Source organism: Ranitomeya variabilis, chromosome 7, assembly GCF_051348905.1.
Source record: "Ranitomeya variabilis isolate aRanVar5 chromosome 7, aRanVar5.hap1, whole genome shotgun sequence".
In the NCBI taxonomy this organism is placed as follows: Eukaryota; Metazoa; Chordata; class Amphibia; order Anura; family Dendrobatidae; genus Ranitomeya; species Ranitomeya variabilis.
The window spans coordinates 213,196,524-213,218,671 of NC_135238.1; the positions used below are offsets into that span (position 1 = coordinate 213,196,524).

General features: G+C 43.0%; 1 protein-coding gene across 5 annotated transcripts in view; it reads right to left on the reverse strand.

Moving 5' to 3' along the window:
- The window catches only part of SLC4A10 (solute carrier family 4 member 10), a 198,911-nt gene that overhangs the window by 58,674 nt on the left and 118,089 nt on the right, over positions 1-22,148 (reverse strand). For all 5 annotated transcript variants that reach the window (XM_077272834.1, XM_077272835.1, XM_077272837.1 and 2 more), the window contains one exon: positions 8,279-8,467. In XM_077272834.1, the coding sequence (XP_077128949.1) occupies positions 8,279-8,467 (189 nt within the window). The remainder of the gene's footprint in view (positions 1-8,278; positions 8,468-22,148) is intronic.

Genomic DNA, 22,148 nt, shown 5'->3' on the forward strand with positions numbered 1-22,148 from the left:
GAGTGATGTCGTTCAGGAGAGGAAATCTGAAGACAGCGGCCCACATAGTATACAGATCAGGCCGGCAAAGAAGATCCTAATCCTTGTAGATGGTTCTGCGTGACTTCTTATTACATAGGGCCCAGGCATCGCTTTATTCAACTTTTCTAGGTATCAATTTAATGAGAATGGACATAAAAGGTTAATGTTGGACACAGTAGGGTTTTGTCACAATGGTTGATGTGGTAGACAAACGTGTTAAAAATTGAATGTAAAGCACTAATGAGAATTAAAGTATATTACAAGAAATAAGATAAATTCCAAAACTCAACTCATGTTGACTCTGCAAAAAATTGCTCCAGCAGCTTTCTTATTAAAGAAAGATACGCAGTGAAGGAAGATATACTGTCCTCCGCTTCATTCACCTGATGAGCATGCTAAAATGGCCTGTTCTGACTTTGTTATGTATGAAAAGCATAGCAACAATATTAGAATGTATATATACCACCTGCCGTTCACTTCATTAATCCCTAGACTCCCCTGTCTGAGGAATCTCACCCAGGACCCGGCTTACTGAAATCAGCTGTCTGTCTGAGCACTGTACCGTAGCCAAACCAGCACCAATGAAGGGCAAAGACCCTGAAACACCTGTCTGTACATGGAGTTTCTGGATGGTTCTTTTATTCTAAGTCATGTGGCAAGAAACTTTAAAGTGTGAACATTGACGTTTAGGATTGTTACATGCAATAGATGCCACTAGAGATCCTTCGTCTCTGAAGAGGCAATTTGCCTGTATATATATATATATATATATATATATATATATATATATATATATATATATACATATATATATATATATATATATATATATATATATATATATATATATATATCAATAGGGGGAATATACCAGCAACTAAGCCATAAACATCATATTACTTTGTACAGTAGGCGTAACCAAATTTCAAAATTGGAAGCGATGCTTTGACTACGGGTGAAGTGGAAGAGATCCCATGACTGCTTGGGAAGTGGCAGAGATGCTTTGACTACTGGGGAAATGGAAGAGATGTGACTACTGGGGAAGTGGAAGAGATGCTGTGACTACTGGGCAAATGGAAGAGATGTTGTCACTACTGGGGAAGTGGAAGTGATGCTGTGACTACTGGGGAAGTGGGAGAGATGCTGTGACTACTGGAGAAGTGAAAGAGATGCTATGACTACTGGGGAAATGGAAGAGATGCTGTGACTACTGGGGAAATGGAAGAAATGCTGTGACTAATGGGGAAGTGGAGGAGATGCTGTGACTACTGGGGAAATGGAAGAGATGCTGTGACTACTGGGGAAGTGAAATATATGCTGTGACTACTGGGGAAATGGAAGAGATGCTGTGACTACTGGGGAATTGGAAGAGATGCTGTGACTACTGGGGAAGTGGAAGTGATGCTGTGACTACTGGGGAAGTGGGAGAGATGCTGTGACTACTGGAGAAGTGAAAGAGATGCTATGACTACTGGGGAAGTGGAAGTGATGCTGTGACTACTGGGTAAATGGAAGAGATGTTATGACTACTGGTTAAATGGAAAAGATGTTGTGACTACTAGGGATGTGGAAGAGATGCTGTGACTACTGGGTAAATGGAAGAGATGCTGTGACTACTGGGGAAGTGGAAGAGATGCTGTGACTACTGGGGAAATGGAAGAGATGTTGTCACTACTGGGGAAGTGGGAGAGGTGCTGTGACTACTGGGGAAGTGGAAGTGATGCTGTGACTAATGGGGAAATGGAAGAGATGCTGTGACTACTGGGGAAGTGGAGGAGATGCTGTGACTACTGGGGAAGTGGAGGAGATGCTGTGACTACTGGGGAAATGGAAGAGATGCTGTGACTACTGGGGAAGTGAAATATATGCTGTGACTACTGGGGAAGTGGAAGAGATGCTGTGACTACTGGGGAAATGGAAGAGATGCTGTGACTACTGGGGAAGTGAAATATATGCTGTGACTACTGGGGAAGTGGAAGAGATGCTGTGACTACTGGGGAAGTGAAATATATGCTGTGACTACTGGGGAAATGGAAGAGATGCTGTGACTACTGGGGAAGTGGAAGAGATGCTGTGACTACTGGGGAAATGGAAGAGATGTTGTCACTACTGGGGAAGTGGAAGAGATGCTGTGACTACTGGGGAAGTGGAATTGATGCTGTGACTACTGGGTAAATGGAAGAGATGTTATGACTACTGGTTAAATGGAAAAGATGTTGTGACTACTAGGGAAGTGGAAGAGATGTTGTGCCTAATTACTGCAAACGAGGACAGTGCTGTTACCGCTGGAGAACTCAATTCTGACTAATAGAAGAAGCCAAAAATTGGGAGATGTGTAAAGTCAGGTTAGCAAAATGTGCTTTAATTAAGTCACTAAATCAGATATAGCCATACAGTCTTCTATGGAGTTTGGCCTTTCCCTTTCTTTCTCGTGATGGTCCCTAAACAATAAGCTGATTATAGGATGTGCCGTGACTGTGAGTGGCAGCGGTCAGCGGGAACATGTGCAGGGACACCACAGGGAAAGTATAGGACCCGGCTTACTGACATCAGCTGTCTGTCTGAGCACTGTGGAGGATCGCCGAGCACTCCACACATGAGAGACCCTATTGGTAGACAAGTCTCGCTCAATCTTTGTACATTAACTCATATAATTCCAATAACCATTGCTTAACAATATTATAAAAAAAAAAAACTACATTCCCTATAAGGAACAAGTGGTGCATAATAAAGCAATTTAAAATGACAGTCCTACATCAGCCACACTGCAGACACATGATAGTTGCCAATTATATCTGTGACGCGTACTGGCAGCGATCTCGTCATAAATCGTATGACCGTAGGGACGAGGATTGTCAACTTCACTGAAAGTTAATGCAAATATTAAAAAAATGACTTATACTCCGAGACAATCTATAAGACGAACAGAGCTGGAAATCCTTGGAGGGTTTATGGATTTCCATAGGTACATTCTGTAATTGTTATTTGTTGTACTGAATATATACTGTACATATTAATATTATATATAGTAAAGAGCATTTCTAAAAAGCAATGTACTGTGAAAGACTTTATGACTCTGCATGGATGATGTGAAAGTGACAAAAATGTCCTAGAATTTGTTATGTAGAATAAATGCAAACAAAAGACATTGTACCACTAGTGAACACCAGGTGGCGCTGCATAGGCACTTAGAGGATCTGCACAAATGAAATGTTTATTACAGTCTGGACGCATGAAGTGCAGCGGTCAGTGTGCGGCGGACAGTGTGCGGTGGACAGTGTGCAGGGGACAGTGTGCAGCGGTCAGTGTGCGGCGGACAGTGTGCGGCGGACAGTGTGCAGCGGTTAGTGTGCAGCGGACAGTGTGCAGCGGTCAGTGTGCAGCCGACAGTGTGCAGCGGACAGTGTGCTGCGGTCAGTGTGCAGCGGACAGTGTGCAGCGGACAGTGTGCGGGGGACAGTGTGCAGGGGACAGTGCGCAGCAGTTAGTGTGCAGCGGTCAGTGTGCAGTGGACAGTGTGCAGCGGACAGTGTGCAGCGGTCAGTGTGCAGCGGACAGTGTGCAGCGGACAGTTTGCAGCGGTCAGTGTGCAGCGGACAGTGTGCAGCGGACAGTGTGTAGCGGACAGTGTGCAGGGGACAGTGCGCAGCAGTTAGTGTGCAGCGGACAGTGTGCAGCGGACAGTGTGCAGCGGTCAGTATGCAGCGGACAGTGTGCAGCGGACAGTGTGTAGCGGACAGTGTGCAGCGGACAGTGTGCAGTGGACAGTGTGTAGCGGACAGTGTGCCGCGGACAGTGTGTAGCGGACAGTGTGCAGCGGACAGTGTGCCGTGGACAGTGTGTAGCGGACAGTGTGCCGCGGACAGTGTGTAGCGGACAGTGTGCAGCGGTCAGTGTGCAGCAGACAGTGTGCAGTGGACAGTGTGTAGCGGACAGTGTGCCGCGGACAGTGTGTAGCGGACAGTGTGTAGCGGACAGTGTGCAGGGGACAGTGCGCAGCAGTTAGTGTGCAGCGGTCAGTGTGCAGCGGACAGTGTGCAGCGGACAGTGTGCAGCGGTCAGTATGCAGCGGACAGTGTGCAGCGGACAGTGTGTAGCGGACAGTGTGCAGCGGACAGTGTGCAGTGGACAGTGTGTAGCGGACAGTGTGCCGCGGACAGTGTGTAGCGGACAGTGTGCAGCGGACAGTGTGCCGTGGACAGTGTGTAGCGGACAGTGTGCCGCGGACAGTGTGTAGCGGACAGTGTGCAGCGGTCAGTGTGCAGCGGACAGTGTGCAGTGGACAGTGTGTAGCGGACAGTGTGCCGCGGACAGTGTGTAGCGGACAGTGTGCAGCGGACAGTGTGTAGCGGACAGTGTGCCGCGGACAGTGTGTAGCGGACAGTGTGCAGCGGTCAGTGTGCAGCGGACAGTGTGCAGTGGACAGTGTGTAGCGGACAGTGTGCCGCGGACAGTGTGTAGCGGACAGTGTGCAGCGGTCAGTGTGCAGCGGACAGTGTGCAGTGGACAGTGTGTAGCGGACAGTGTGCCGCGGACAGTGTGTAGCGGACAGTGTGCCGCGGACAGTGTGTAGCGGACAGTGTGCAGCGGACAGTGTGCCGTGGACAGTGTGTAGCGGACAGTGTGCCGCGGACAGTGTGTAGCGGACAGTGTGCAGCGGTCAGTGTGCAGCGGACAGTGTGCAGCGGACAGTGTGTAGCGGACAGTGTGCCGCGGACAGTGTGTAGCGGACAGTGTGCAGCGGTCAGTGTGCAGCGGACAGTGTGCAGTGGACAGTGTGTAGCGGACAGTGTGCCGCGGACAGTGTGTAGCGGACAGTGTGCCGCGGACAGTGTGTAGCGGACAGTGTGCAGCGGACAGTGTGCCGTGGACAGTGTGTAGCGGACAGTGTGCCGCGGACAGTGTGTAGCGGACAGTGTGCAGCGGTCAGTGTGCAGCAGACAGTGTGCCGCGGACAGTGTGTAGCGGACAGTGAGCTCCTGAAGAACTGTGTCCAACACAAATTAACACTTAACATCCAGTGCAATTATAAGTAATTCATATAACGGATGTTCAGCTCTTAAAGAGTCTTTCTAATAAATATAACTAGCAGGCGTTAAAAAAAAAATAATAATTGTTAATATTTTCCTATCCCTCACGTGTCGGTCAGCCAGTAGATTTTTTATTTATATCCTGATGCAAAGGCAAATATCATCTTAGCTATCTACATACATCACTTTTGTCTTTTGGCTAGAAGCATACTGTATATTTTTTATCAGATTAAAGGGGTTTTCCAGGCTTAAAGGGGAGGCCTGTAGAAAAAGAAAAATCAAAGTAGGGGTGATAACTTATCGATCGATGGGGGTCCGACTGCTGGGAACGGCATGAATTTGCACATTGGGCAACTTTTATCCCCTGAGAATCAAGCGGCAATGCGCAGGCTCGTCGTCCGCCTCTTCACTCATTCCCTATGGGGGTTTATGCTCTCGGCTTCATTTTAATGGAGATAAAGGTGCCCCGTCGAGGAAAAAACATTCCCCATTCTGGTGCTCAGAGAACAGGTCACAGTGGTCGGACCCTCACTGATTTTTATGGATTGACGGCATGCAGAGGACGGAGACATTTTTTCTCCATCTTCTCATCTAAGGGTTTGTGATAAATGGACACAATTATAACATCCCTTTAATTCTGGATATCTCTGCACCCATCAAGCTTCTAACTGAAAAACAGTCTTTATTTCCTCAGGGTAACAATATTCTTTTCTTTTTATTTCTCCATTGAACGACTCCAAAGAGCACAATCCATCATCAATCATCGTAATCGCATGGTTGAGCGCAGTGACCGGCAGATCGATGTTACCGGGGAACACTGAGAATTATTCTAACTGCTAATCAACCTTAATGTCGCATCAGAAGAAAATGTCACCAACGTCTCCTCCAGATTGTATTGTACGGACTGATCTTATTATGATGGAATGCTGCCGATAATAAAAGATGACAACAATACGGAAATGAAAAAAATGCTACAGGCGTCTTGTGAATCCTTAAGCTGGCCACTTTGCAAAAGCTTGTTTGTCCACTAGCTGTTTCTCCCGAAAATTCCATAAACTTGCAGTGAGTATGCTCGGGAGGACCCGGCATCCATGTTTTCTTCTTGGGAAGAGAATAAACTGGCTATACAGCGCTGTGGAATATGAAGGCGCTATAGAAGTAAAATATATATCAGCGAGAAGCGAAAACAGGTGAGACTGATGAGAGTATTCATCACCGGCACCTGTGCAATAAATAAATAAATAAAATAAAAACATTGCGTGGGGTCCCCTCGATTCTTGATAACCTGCACATGTAAAGCTGACAGCTGCAGGCTGAAGCCCCTGGCTATCAGAGTTATCTTGGCTGGTGAGAAAAAAAATAAATAAAAAATTTATAATAATAATTTATAACTTTTTTAACCTCAGAAACGATAAATATTTTCAAATGTGTTAAAGCTCAGTGGCAGACAGCACCATTCCCTGGTCCCTGGTCCCTGGTTACAATAACAATTAAAGTGAACCTTTCAGCTGTTTCATGAGACCCAAACTATAGGTAGCACTAATCAAATCCTCGCTGTACTTCACCCCTGAGGAAGCCACATTTTGTGTGGCCATACGCATGGGGTTCTCTTTCCCTCATCCTTTTCTTCCTCTTGGCTTTTACATCATGTCATCTGTTTTTTTTTCTAACTGTTTATTTGAACTATTGGCTAGTTTGTGCTGGCAATTTATTAGTACTTCAAATTTATTCTTGTGGATTTTTTTTTTTTTTGCTTTCACATTTTTTTCTGTCTTTTGATGTTGTAATATAATTGCGTTCATTATTATCACTTTATGTTGATATAAGATATCGAACAAATATTAATTAGTTAATCTATCATCTCGAGTTTCCTGTGTATCTTGTATTGTATAGGCAGAGGAGGTTAGACGTTTGCGCTATTGTTGGCATGCGCATTTTCTGTATATACAGTATAGCCTGATGACATTTTTTATTCTTCTTATATTTGTGGTCTTTTATCTCTTTATATAAATAAATATTGACAATTTGGAGGTGATCCCTTTCTATTGGCATGCTTATTTTTCTTAAAGGGAACCTGTCACCAGTTTTGTCACATAGCAGCTAAAAATGTCATCTTACTCAGCGTCTGCGCTGCATTCCCTAAATCCTTATATAGCCCCCTAACTCCCCCTGTAAAGTCCCCATAAATTTTTTAATTTCTCCAGCGCTGTATGCTAATCGGGTCCCTCTGGTCCGATGGGCGTGGCTTCGTTATTCTCAACCCCTCCCCCTGGCTGTTGCTCACTATCCTTGAGCAAGCGGGAAAGCAAAGCACCAGAATTGGCGCATCTATTAGATGCATATTTTCTGGGGCAGCTGTGGGCTGCTATTTTTATGCTGGGGAGGGCCAATATCCATATTTGAGAATACCATACCCCAGCGGTCTGCTTTAGCTTGGCTGGTTGTCAAAAATGGGACGGACCCATGACATTTTTTTTTTTATATTTATTTAATAAAGTTAGCTTTATTCACCATATTTGCTGCGTTTTTTCAGTTTCTCTTTGCTTTCTATTGGTGAGAAAACCACTGCAAAAATGCTGAAAGAATTGACATGCTGCAAATTTCAAAAGCGCTGCTGTTGTCAAATTCAGTCAGGAAAAAAACCCAAACGTGTGCATGAGATTTCTGAAATCTCATAGCTTTTAATGGAAAAAACACAGATTCTTTTCTGCAAAAAAAAAAAAAGATGCAGCCAAAAAACAAGGCTATGTGTGAGCATTACGGCACTTTATTTTCTTGATTTGTCGATTTTTCAAAATCTATTTTTCATATATGATCACCTGTTTGTTTTTTTTCATGTTCATCATTGTGTTGAGGATGTTTTTAGCTAATTCACGAAATGCGACTTTTAAGAAGTCACAGCATATTTCAGTAAATTTACTCAAGCCCACCCCCCCTTACTTTCCCCTCCTCCTGAAGTGATTTTAGCAAAACATGTTACTTATTGTCGCTAAAATGGTTAAAGACAAAAACAAAAAACATTATTTATTTTGCATAAAATTATTGAACCCTGTCTGCCATCTTAAAGAATTTGAGTTAATAAAACCACAAGATATAAAAAGAAGACTGAATAAAAAAAATATGCAAATGAAGAATCAGGTCCAAAATCTGATCTAAAACGTTACCATTCTCAATCACCGCTTCAATTCCTTCCCTAAAAATGTGACTAAGATGAAGGGAAAACTTACCATTTTTGTCCATAGAGTGGGGTTCTGACTGCTTCTTGCCAATGTCAGCAAATGAGCGCACTATTGGGATCCTGTTGCTGAGCTTCTTTTGGTTTTGGTGATAGTGTCTCTTCAGAAGAGCTTCATGAACTCTATGACGGACGTCTTCACTTAGCTGCCCGGATGCGACTTGTTGATCCAGAATCATATCTGAGTAAGAAAAAGTTAGATATATGTTAGTTATCATTTTTTTTCTGATCTCAATAGACAGAATACCAGGTAATAACCCAGGTACTCCTCAAAGTCGAAATGCTTCACGAAAGGCCAGGACTTGGTCAATGAGCGATGTAAGGTAGCAGCCCCCAAGGCTTGATCATGGCTGGAAGTTCTGTCCAGTAGGGAAGAGGCTGGAGATGTGGAGCGTGATTGCAGAAAGAAGAAGACCAGCGAGTAGAGGGGTGACCGTAGAGGTGAGACATGATATTAGACTTAGGTTGTTTTTTTCTACCATTTGTCAGCCCTAAATAGTTTACCAAAAAGGCAGCTGGGCATTTATTTACGAATCGTAAATCAAAGTGTTTGAATTCGTGTGGAGCCACGAATTTCAGGAAATTCAACTCAAACTCGATCCTCTGTGGATTGATCCCCTCATCTCTACTGCAAACGCATTTCATCCGATTTCCAACTGGCTGCATTTTTTAATCAAGAGCAGTAAATATCGGTGTCCACATGGGTCATTATTACTTATTAAGAGGTATTTTTAATTTATTAGGGTCACCCAGGATAATACTACCTAATAAGGCAAAATTAAGGGAGCACTTAAAGAAGCACTCGCATCAACGTTTTTATCCTCTTAACCCCTTAAGCCCCGAGGGTGGTTTGCACGTTAATGACCGGGCCAATTTTTACAATTCTGACCACTGTCCTTTTATGAGGTTATAACTCTGGAACGCTTCAACAGATCTTGGCGATTCTGACATTGTTTTCTCGTGACATATTGTACTTCATGATAGTGGTAAAATTTCTTCGATATAACTTGCGTTTATTTGTGAAAAAAACGAATATTTGGCGAAAATTTTGAAAATTTCGCAATTTTCCAACTTTGAATTTTTATGCCCTTAAATCACAGAGATATGTCACACAAAATACTTAATAAATAACATTTCCCACATGTCTACTTTACATCAGCACAATTTTGGAACCAAAATTTTTTTTGTGACGGAGTTATAAGGGTTAAAAGTTGACCAGCAATTTCTCATTTTTACAACACCATTTTTTTTTAGGGACCACATCTCATTTGAAGTCATTTTGAGGGGTCTATATGATAGAAAATAACCAAGTGTGACACCATTCTAAAAACTGCACCCCTCAAGGTGCTCAAAACCACTTTCAAGAAGTTTATTAACCCTTCAGGTGTTTCACAGGAATTTTTGGAATGTTTAAATAAAAATGAACATTTAACTTTTTTTCACACAAAATTTATTTCAGCTCCAATTTGTTTTATTTTACCAAGGGTAACAGGAGAAAATAGACCCCAAAAGTTGTTGTACAATTTGTCCTGAGTACGCTGATACCCCATATGTGGGGGTAAACCACAGTTTGGGCGCATGGCAGAGCTTGGAAGCAAAGGAGCGCCATTTGACTTTTCAATGCAAAATTGACTGGAATTGAGATGGGACGCCATGTTGCATTTGGAGAGCCCCTGATGTGCCTAAACATTGAAACCCCCCACAAGTGACACCATTTTGGAAAGTAGACCCCCTAAGGAACTTATCTAGATGTGTGGTGAGCACTTTGACCCAACAAGTGCTTTACAGAAGTTTATAATGCAGAGCCGTAAAAATAAAAAATCATATTTTTTCACAAAAATTATCTTTTCACCCCCAATTTTTTATTTTCCCAAGGGTAAGAGAAGAAATTGGACCCCAAAAATTGTTGTGCAATTTGTCCTGAGTACACTGATACCCCATATGTGGGTGTAAACCATTGTTTGGGCGCAGGGCAGAGCTCAGAAGGGAAGGAGCGCCATTTGACTTTTCAATGCAAAATTGACTGGAATTGAGATGGGACGCCATGTTGCGTTTGGAGAGCCCCTAATGTGCCTAAACATTGAAACCCCCCACGAGTGACACCATTTTGGAAAGTAGACCCCTTAAGGAACTTATCTAGATGTGTGTTGAGCACTTTGACCCAACAAGTGCTTCACAGAAGTTTATAATGCAGAGCCGTAAAAATAAAAAATCATATTTTTTCACAAAAATGATCTTTTCACCCCCATTTTTTTATTTCCCCAAGGGTAAGAGAAGAAATTAGACCACAAAAGTTGTTGTGCAATTTGTCCTGAGTACGACGATACCCCATATGTGGGTGTAAACCATTGTTTGGGCGCATAGCAGAGCTCAGAAGGGAAGAAGCGCTATTTTACTTTTCAATGCAAAATTGACTGGAATTAAGATGGGACGCCATGTTGCGTTTGGAGAGCCCCTGATGTGCCTAAACATTAAACCCCCCCACAAGTGACACCATTTTGGAAAGTAGACCCCCTAAGGAACTTATCTAGATGTGTTTTGAGAGCTTTGGACCCCCAAGTGTTTCACTACAGTTTATAACGCAGAGCCGTGAAAATAAAAATTATTTTTTTTTTTCACAAAAATGATTTTTTAGCCCCCAGTTTTGTATTTTCACAAGGGTATCAGGATAAATTGGACCCCAAAAGTTGTTGTCCAATTTGTCTGGAGTACGCTGATACCCCATTTGTGGGGAGGGACCACTGTTTGGGCGCATGACAGAGCTCGGAAGGGAAGGAGCGCCATTTGGAATGCAGACTTAAATGGATTGGTCTGCAGGCGTCACGTTGCATTTGCAGAGCCCCTGATGTACCCAAACAGTACAAACCCCCCACAAGTGACCCCATATTGGAAACTAGACCCCCCAAGGAACTTATCTAGATGTGTTGTGAGAACTTTGAACCCCCAAGTGTTTCACTACAGTTTATAACGCAGAGCCGTGAAAATAAAAATTATTTTTCTTTTTCACAAAAATGATTTTTTAGCCCCCAGTTTTGTATTTTCACAAGGGTATCAGGATAAATTGGACCCTAAAAGTTGTTGTCCAATTTGTCCTGAGTACGCTGATACCCCCTATGTGGGGGGGAACCACTGTTTGGGCGCATGACAGAGCTCGGAAGGGAAGGAGCGCCATTTGGAATGCAGACTTAAATGGATTGGTCTGCAGGCGTCACGTTGCATTTGCAGAGCCCCTGATGTACCCAAACAGTACTAACCCCCCACAAGTGACCCCATATTGGAAACTAGACCCCCCAAGGAACTTATCTAGATGTGTTGTGAGAACTTTGAACCCCCAAGTGTTTCACTACAGTTTATAACGCAGAGCCGTGAAAATAATTTTTTTTTTTTTTTTCACAAAAATGAAATTTAGCCCCCAGTTTTGTATTTTCACAAGGGTATCAGGATAAATTGGACCCTAAAAGTTGTTGTCCAATTTGTCCTGAGTACGCTGATACCCCCTATGTGGGGGGGAACCACTGTTTGGGCGCATGACAGAGCTCGGAAGGGAAGGAGCGCCATTTGGAATTCAGACTTAAATGGATTGGTCTGCAGGCGTCACGTTGCATTTGCAGAGCCCCTGATGTACCCAAACAGTACAAACCCCCCACAAGTGACCCCATATTGGAAACTAGACCCCCCAAGGAACTTATCTAGATGTGTTGTGAGAACTTTGAACCCCCAAGTGTTTCACTACAGTTTATAACGCAGAGCCGTGAAAATAAAAATTATTTTTCTTTTTCACAAAAATGATTTTTTTAGCCCCCAGTTTTGTATTTTCACAAGGGTATCAGGATAAATTGAACCCTAAAAGTTGTTGTCCAATTTGTCCTGAGTACGCTGATACCCCCTATGTGGGGGGGAACCACTGTTTGGGCGCATGACAGAGCTCGGAAGGGAAGGAGCGCTATTTGGAATGCAGACTTAAATGGATTGGTCTGCAGGCGTCACGTTGCATTTGCAGAGCCCCTGATGTACCCAAATAGTACAAACCCCCCACAAGTGACCCCATATTGGAAACTAGACCTCCCAAGGAACTTATCTAGATGTGTTGTGAGAACTTTGAACCCCCAAGTGTTTCACTACAGTTTACAACGCAGAGCCGTGAAAATAAAACATATTTTTTTTCCCACAAAAATGATTTTTAGCCCCCCAAATTTTTATTTTCCCAAGGATAACAAGAGAACTTGGACCCCAGAAGTTGTTGTTCAATTTGTCCCGAGTACGCTGATAACACATATGTTGGGGTAAACCCCTTTTTGGACGCACGGGAGAGCTCGGAAGGGAAGGAGCACTGTTTTACTTTTTCAACGCAGAATTGGCTGGAATTGAGATTGGACGCCATGTCGCGTTTGGAGAGCCCCTGATGTGCCTGAACAGTGGAAACTCCCCAATTCTACCTGAAACCCTACCCCTAACCGTTTACTGAACATTTTCTGACAGTCATAAGTGCCACGTATATAAGTGCCACGTATATAAGTGCCACGTATATAAGTGCCACGTATTTAAGTGCCACGTATTTAAGTGCCACGTATTTAAGTGCCACGTATTTAAGTGCCACGTATTTAAGTGCCACGATATTTCAGTGCCACAATATTTCAGTGCCACGTATTTCAGTGCCACGTATTTCAGTGCCACGTATTTCAGTGCCACGTATTTCAGGCACTGAAAAATACGTGGCACGTAAATACTTCAGTGCCACGATATTTCAGTGCCACGATATTTCAGTGCCACGTATTTCAGTGCCACGTATTTCAGGCACTGAAAAATACGTGGCACGTAAATACGTGGCACGTAAATACGTGGCACTTAAATACGTGGCACTTAAATACGTGGCACTTATATACGTGGCCACTGAAATATCGTGGCACTTATATACGTATATACGTATATAAACGTATATTTCAGTGCCACGTATTTCAGTGCCACGTATTTCAGGTTAGGGGTAGGGTTAGGGGTAGGGTTAGGGTTTTTTGTTTTTTTCTTGTTTTCTTGTGTTTTTCTATAAAAACGCATGCGTTTTACCGCGTTTACATGCATTTTTTCACACATGCGGTTTTTTTAAAAAACGCATGCAGATAAAAACGCAAGTGTGAAACCAGACTAAAAGACGCTTTTTATAGCAAAAAAGTTTTTGCGTCTCCACATTTTGAGACCTATAATTTTTCCACATTTTGGTCCACAGAGTCATGTGAGGTCTTGTTTTTTGCGGGACGAGTTGACGTTTTTATTGGTAACATTTTCGGACACGTGACCATTTTTTATCACTTTTTATTCCGATTTTTGTGAGGCAGAATAACCAAAAACCAGCTATTCATGAATTTCTTTTGGGAGAGGCGTTTATACCGTTCTGCGCTTGGTAAAATTGATAAAGCAGTTTTATTCGTCGGGTCAGTACGATTACAGCGATACCTCATTTATATCATTTTTTTATGTTTTGACGCTTTTATACGATAAAAACTATTTTATAGAAAAAATAATTATTTTGGCATCGCTTTATTCTGAGGACTATAACTTTTTTATTTTTTTGCTGATGATGCTGTATGGCGGCTCATTTTTTGCGGGACAAGATGACGTTTTCAGCGGTAACATGGTTATTTATATCCGTCTTTTTGATCGCGTGTTATTCCACTTTTTGTTCGGCGGTATGGTAATAAAGCGTTGTTTTTTGCCTCGTTTTTTTTTTTTTTTTCTTACGGTGTTTACTGAAGGGGTTAACTAGTGGGCCAGTTTTATAGGTTGGGTCGTTACGGACGCGGCGATACTAAATATGTGTACTTTTATTGTTTTTGTTTGGTTTTTTTAGATAAAGAAATGTATTTATGGGAATAATATTTTTTTTATTATTATTATTTATTTAGGAATTTTTTTTTTTTTTTTTTACACATGTGGAAATTTTTTTTTTTACTTTTTTACTTTGTCCCAGGGGGGGACATCACAGATCGCAGATCTGATAGTGTGCACAGCACTCTATCAGATCTGCGATCATACTTTCATCGGAGCAGGCTGCAGCTTTCATCTGCAGCCTGCTCCGACCCGGAAGTGCTCCCTGCAGGACCCGGATACAGCCCCTCGGCCATTTTGGATCTGGGGCCTGCAGGGAGAAGACGTTCGGTACGAGGTGAGTACATCACCTTGTACCGATCGTCTCAGGGAAGCCCGCAGGGAGCCCCCTCCCTGCGCGATGCTTCCCTGTACCGCCGGTACACCGCGATCATGTTTGATCGCGGTGTGCCGGGGGTTAATGTGCCGGGGGCGGTCCGTGACCACTCCTGGCACATAGTGCCGGATGTCAGCTGCGATATGCAGCCGACACCCGGCCGCGATCGGCCGCGCTCCCCCCGTGAGCGCGGCCGATTGCGTATGACGCACTATACCGTCACCGGGAATTAAGGCCCACCCCACCTCGACGGTATAGTACGTCATATGGGATTAAGGGGTTAATATATTGCAGTCATCATATTATATAGCACTGTGCACTTACAATTGCTCATTTTGCCTTTCTACCCATTAAGTCTATGTGACTACAGACTTCTGAATTCTCACAGCGCACACTAAATGCTGTCAGGATTCTCTGGTGCCGGCGGTGAGAGGGGGAGGTCATGAAATCACAAGTATGTGATCTATATACATTCGGTCACGTGCCGACTAGACGTGCGTGACCTCGTCCTCTGAAAATGAATTAAGCAAGGCCGGACACGTCTAGTCGGAATGTACATGTACTGTTTGTAAGCAATTCGCATATGAATGAGCAGTCACATGACTACTACGCAAACGGCCAGGGGGGGGGGGGGCGCCAAACAGAATTCTTGCCTCGGGTGCCATAAAACATAGATATCTGTATAAGGGGGCACTTGGGGAATTTTAACCTTCAAAAGAACACGCGCTTCAGAGATGTCTTCACAATTATGTCTCCAAACTGAATGTTGCTCTCAAAATAAAGAAGGCCGGGAGCCCCTGACCTAGAAGGTCTGCAGTTTGGTGGTTGTTGTTTTTAGGTAGACCCCAAAAATGTGCACAGAAAGCTTGTCATTGTGAAAAAAAGAGCAGGAACTAAGTGCTACTAGTCCAGGATAAACCTATCCCGGCTACGACACTTTCAATAACTGATAGCAGCAGTGACCTGGATTTCAGGACCATTAAAAGGGCTTTTAAGGTAAAATGTCATATTAATAATAAACTGCTGTTTGTCTAAATATGATGTGGGTGGAAATGCTAAAAATGGCAACTACGGCATTTTATTTTCACAGTAGTTTCTTACAGTCTAGTAAAGTCAATTATTTTATCTTCGAGAAGTCAAACACAGTAACGCAGGTAAAGGAGTGATGTTCTCACTAATCCTGGCAATCTGATTCATCAGGATTCTGAGTCATGCGAATGAAAATAAATGCACAAAATTCATTATATAAATAGATGTCTTTGACATTATAATGTTTTATTACTATTTATATCATTAGTTATCACGGCTCTATGCTCATTGACTCTCATTATCTAGTGCGCCAAGCTGACTCCAAAGGCTACACAAAAGAACTTTGACTGGTTAAGGATGAGCACGTTGGAGCTTTTGTTCCCAACTTTGTCAGGGATTTCTGCCTGTCTCCTTGAAAAATTGGGATTTCGACATGCTCCTGATGGAGTCATAGACTTCAAGTCTGGCTGAACCCATCAGCTCAAAAAAGCTGGCTGAGACAAACTTGGGCTATAACTGTTCTATAACAGATCCCAGAGGAACTTTGGCCTTCACCCTTTAATCACTATATAGTGATCTGGACTTACTAAGGGGCCCTCTGGGTTGTCTCCACGGATTAGTTGCTATCCAGATGCGCAACCTTAGGGAAGGATAGTCAAAACTGTCAGTAACTTGAGGGATAGTACCAGCCAGGTGTAGAATCAGAAGACAACACCATAGTCAGGGAAATAGCCAGGATCGAATACTAGATGATCAGTCAAAGCGTAGTCAGACAGGCCATGATCAGGATAAGGCTGGTTTCACACTTGCGTTTTGATCTGCGTTTAAAAAAAAAACGCATGTGGTGAAAAAACGCATGTAAACGCGGCAAAACGCCACGTTTTTTAGACACATGCATTTTTGCATGCAGAAAAAAAAACGCGGCGTTTTGCCGCGATTACATGCGTTTTTTCCAGCGTTTGCGTTTTTTAAATGCATGCTGAGAAGGGTGTGACAGCTGCCAATCATCAAAATCAACTAGAAAACCCACTATAAACAGAAATAGCTAGGGTTAGGGTTAGGGTTAGGATCCCTAATAACCTGTTGTGAATCCGCTTTTGGGCTCCCCTGGTGGTTGCTGGTGGTACTGATGACTTGTGTGTGCTTTGCGGTCTCAGTTCACCTGCTCCCATCAGTGTTTGGGAGTTTCCTATTTAGCCTTGCTCTCCAGTCATTTCCTTGCCAGTCATCATTGTAACCAGAGCCTTCGGTTGCATGTTCCTGCTACTAGTCTGCTGATCAGCTAAGTGGACTTTTGTCCTTTTGTTTTTGTATCTTTGTCCAGTTTGCAGTTTTGTTATTCTCTGTAGCTGGAAGCTCTTGTGGGCTGAAATTGCCACTCCTGTGTCATGAGTTGACACAGGAGTCTTAAAGTAATTTCAGGATGGTTTTTTTTAAAAGGGTTTTCAGTTGACCGTGAAGTCCTCTTTTGTATCCTTCTGCTATCTAGTAAGTGGACCTCTCTTTGCTAAATCTACTTTCATACTGTGTATGTAGTTTCCTCTGAACTCACCGTTATTATATGTGGGGGGCTTCTATCATCTTTGGGGTATTTCACTAGAGGTAAGCCAGGTCTGTTTCTTCCTCTACCAGGAGTAGTTAGTCCTCCGGCTGGCGCGTGGCATCTAGGGATAATCGTAGGTATGCTCCCTGGCTGCTATTAGTTGTGTGGTAGATTTAGCTCACGGTCAGCTCGAGATTCCATCACCCAGAGCTCGTCCGTTATTTTTGTGTTTTGACGTTCCCCTGCCATTGGGAACCATGACAATAACCCTAGGGATCCTAACCCTAACTCTAACCCCTAACCCTGACAAGCCACCCCCCACCATCAAGGTGATAAAGGCATCCAAACCCTAACCCTAACCCTACCCCTAACCCTACCCCTAACCCCGACAAGCCACCCCCCACCATCAAGGTGATAAAGGCATCCAAACCCTAACCCTACCCCTAACCCTACCCCTAACCCTGACAAGCCACCCCCCACCATCAAGGTGATAAAGGCATCCAAACCCTAACCCTACCCCTCACCCTGACAAGCCATCCCCCACCATCAAGGTGATAAAGGCATCCAAACCCTAACCCTACCCCTAACCCTAACCCTGACAAGCCACCCTCCACCATCAAGGTGATAAAGGCATCCAAACCCTAACCCTAACCCTACCCCAACCCTGACAAGACACCCCCCACCATCAAGGTGATAAAGGCATCCTAACCCTAACCCTGACAAGCCAACCCCAACCATCAAGGTGATAAAGGCATCCAAACCCTACCCCTAACCCTAACCCTAGGGATCCTAGGGATCCATAGGAATTGGCTATTATGTTGACCTGGTGACCAGGACATTCTTCTAATAAAAAGCTTTGTTCAATGTGGACACCCCAAGATATACGGTATTGCTATAGAGTACTAAAAATATAAACTCGTAGAGTATTGACTGTCATATAGGGTTAGGGTTAGGGTTTGGATCCCTTTATCACCTTGATGGTGGGGGGTGACTTGTCAGGGTTAGGGTTAGGGGTAGGGTTAGTGTTTTCTTGTTTTTTCTTGTGTTTAGGGTTAGGGTTTTCTTGTGTTTTCTTGTGTTTTTCTATAAAAACGCATGCGTTTTTTAATGTTAAGTATAGAAAAAAAAACGCATGCATTTTTTAGCGCTAAAACGCAGCGGACAAAAACGCAAGTGTGAAACCAGCCTAAGGTGGGTATGGCAGAAACAGATGTAATAAGGGAGTATGATCTGTATCAAGATCAGGGTGCACACAAAAAAAGCACCAGAGTCCAGGGTGTAATCCAGGCACAATAACTGGCAACTTCCATTAAGTAGGGTGTGCTACTGCCCTAATGACCACAGAAAGGTGTTGACTACGGTACATTTTCTGGGTGGCTGACAGCACACACACCGATTAGCCCTGCTGGTTAGCACCACAGGCTGCAGCCACACTAATCCCCTGCTGGACAGTGCTTGTGCCAGCCAGGACCTGGGCCATGATGTCTCCTCCATCACGAGCATCACCTGCAGTATGAATACAGAATTTCTCGGTGACAGTCATTGCTGAAGAGGGTCCAGGTAGATATGTAACAGTAGGCAAATGGAGAGAAAAAAACTGCAACTTTAGAATTAGATTGACCTTTTTTTAGTGGCGTCTTTTGAGCTGGACACAATAGCATGGTCTATGGCAGTATTGGGTACAGCTTAAAAGACGGAGACTGCTGGAAAAGAGGTCAAACAAGCAGTAGTCGAACATTTTATACTTTGCAATCTGTTTGCTTCATTGACCTTGTTGGAGGATCCCCGTTTTTTTGAGGCTTAAGGTTGAAGCCTGTGAAAGAGTCAGGAAAGGGGGCTTAAATCTGGTGAGAAAGTATCCTTAAATTAGTGCCATAAAAAAGGTTTATCAGGCCTTAATTTTTGTAAAAATTAGATTCTCTTCTTTAATGTTTATATGCACATGGACGAGGATGACTTGAATAGATATCACTGATTGCATTGAAAGTCAAGGGGGCAGACACAGAAAACGGTCTTAAAATAAAATGGGTCTTTGCTGCCCAAAGCAAAGTTTCATTTTTTAATTCCAGAATGTAAAATGAAAAAACGTGTTATAGGCAGCTAAGAATATTTTTTTAAATAGCTTCATAAACCTGTCTCATTTGTCAGTTTAGCCAGGACTACATAAAACTTAGCATATCAGGGGTTCCAAGAAATGCAGTGGAGATGTTCCTCTAGATATGGCATCAGTCTTAGATCAAGCCTTCAGCCCCATAAATGATATCCTCTAGAGGACCTGGAGAGAAGATCTGGCACTCAGTTTTAGTAACTATGTCCACTTTTGCTACAACAGCTTGCATTCTTCCGACACCTCCCCTTGAGAAAACTACAAGCAAAACGCGCGTCGGGGTTGTGCTGTCAGGGCCATCTTGATCCTCCCCTACCATGAGTAAGTAATATCACCTATAATCTCTGCTCTCTGTTTCCCCCTTTGTTTATAGCTATCTTTGCTTTGTCATTACATATGGTGTTCAAAGACTTCTGTAAAGGTGATTTGCGCATTGAATACTATTCGATATATTTTGGATCCATTTTTTATTCATTCTTATCTGACACCTTTGTAACTTATGGTAATTGTGTTTCATGAATTTTTTCAATGAATTTTTTTTATTTTATTAGTGGTTTATGGCTTCTCCATTTTTTCAGTGTTTTGCCTAGCTTGCGTTCTTGGTAGCATACAAAACTTTGCGCACCACCAAGCTCTGCCAAATGTTCATGAGGTCACAGGTGTCCAGTTTTTGTTCTCATTTTACTTTTTCTACTTCTCTCGGTATGTAGTTTTTTGTTTCCTATAAATCCGCTGTATGATTCCAGAGATATGGACACTTTTATTTTAGTGCTACTATTTATTGACTTTACCACAGGGGCGTGGCTCACAGGATCCTCTGGGGCGTGACTTTAGACTGATCTGCATTATTCCTCTGTGATCACCTACCCCATAGTAAATACCATAAAGATCAGAACAAAGAACAGGCCCATATCTCTTGAACCCATATGACTAATTTTAAAAGTAAAAAAAAAAATAAATACTTGGCAGCATCAGGAATAAAATTAGAGCAAATATTGATCACGTTTGACCTGGAGACAGGTCCTCTTTAAGCCAAGAAGTTTTTTCAATTTTCTTACTTAAGGGGGTTGGATCATAAACATCACATGACAGATGATAAACGTATAATTAATAAGGTGCCAGTGTTATATCCATCAGTCCAATAGATAATGAATAAAGTGGTAATATGCATGCGTGACTATTGCTCCAGTACAAGTGATCAATGGGGGTTCAGCAGTGGGACCCCAGTGATCATATATTTATCAACAATCTGATGGACTGCTGAAAAACGTTGTTTATGTTCCAAGATTGAAGATTTGACATTTCGTTTCTGTATTTAGCTACAAAGTCCTGTAAATCCAAGTATGCTATGAATATTGCAATACATTAATAGCCTTAAAAAAAAAATCAGTAATGGATTTCCACCAGCTAAAGACCTACTGTCCTGGAAAAACCGGAACACATGGCAAACCCAACCCTAGCTAATCCAGGCTTGGTCACAACATTGCAGTCATGGCATATTTCCCCCGGCATAGATAGTCAGCATTTCTTCACATTTGCACAATAAACTGTGGCTAGTCAAAGGGGATTTTATTACTAAAACGTGGCTTTTATTACATTTCTGCAAAAATGTTTTATGAAATAAATGTCATGCAAAATCAATGTGGTGCCGTTTGCATAATGCCAGGACCATTATTTTGATCCACGACATTAAATATGGAGATTAAAGAAAAACCCTGTTACATGTCAACAGAGAACCTGAGCACGGATTGTAGAACGTGTTGTTCAGTCGCTGTCAGTTTTCAGCGCTCTGATTTATAAGATTCTGCCCACAATGTATTTCATTCCACCAATCTCCTTCTAGCAAATTCATAATGTTTCAATTATTAAAACCTTGAATAATTGTAAAATATCCAAGCCGCATTTCAAACACACAGTAGTTATTGGCCCCAAAAACTAAATCAAAATTAACTCTAATTTATTAAAATAGAATGAGCCGCAAAGCTTGCAAAAAAACACAGATATTTTGGCCATTCTTGGATGCTGCAGCTCAACTCCTATGGAAGTGAATAAAAGCTGAGCTGCAGTGCCTGAAAATGGCCACTAGACACTGTATGGAGTGGCGCTGTTGGGGCTCTGTAAACTTTGCACATCCAGCTGCCACTTGAGTTGCAAAGAGTTGAGCAGTGGGGGAGTCAGGTATGGCTGTTGATCTATCCACTCAATCGGTCATGTAAAGGAGCAGGAGGAAATGTCCTGGATGGTAGGTATGTGTCACTGAGGTGGCTAGCCTTTGTGATGTAAATCCCAAAACTGAAGGCTCTAGCAATGGTAGGTTGATGAGAAGGTTTTTATTGGGAACGGAGTTTGGGTCCAGGATTTAGGAGCAACCAAAAGATTCTGGGTGGGAAAGGTTGCTCCCATGCATTCTAGTCAGGGGCTGGCAGGTCCTATAAAAAGGCAGCTGGGTTGGCTTAGGTGGGTGTGACGTGTTGGAATCGGAGAGTAACCACCAGTAATGGTGATCACACTGCACCTAAAGCAGGACCAGTATTGTTGTCTGGCTGAGACCCTGCTGTTGCTTTACAATGTGATTTTTGTTATTTTATTTGTGCTGGAAAAAGTCTGTTTTTCATTTGAGAGCTGTGAAAGTTTATGGCGTTTAATAAACCTCACACTGTTTGGAGACAAGAACCTGATGTCTGTATGCGTTCTAGTGCCCACCTGAGAGAATGGACCCCTACAGTCATCAATAACCAAGTCCTGGAAAACCTCATTAAAGGCCAAAAAAAAACTAGTGCGAACCCTTCATCAGAATTTACTTTTTTTCTTCTAAATGGGTCAAAAACTCTCTGCTGATTAATTTTATAGCAGAAATAGAGTTTAATGACGACCAGTACCACCAGAGAGCAAAGGAGCAAACTGTTATGGTGCCCATACACCTTAGACAGCTACTATCCATCATTGGCAGGTGGTAAGAAAGAGAAGGATCAGGCAGTTAGATTTCA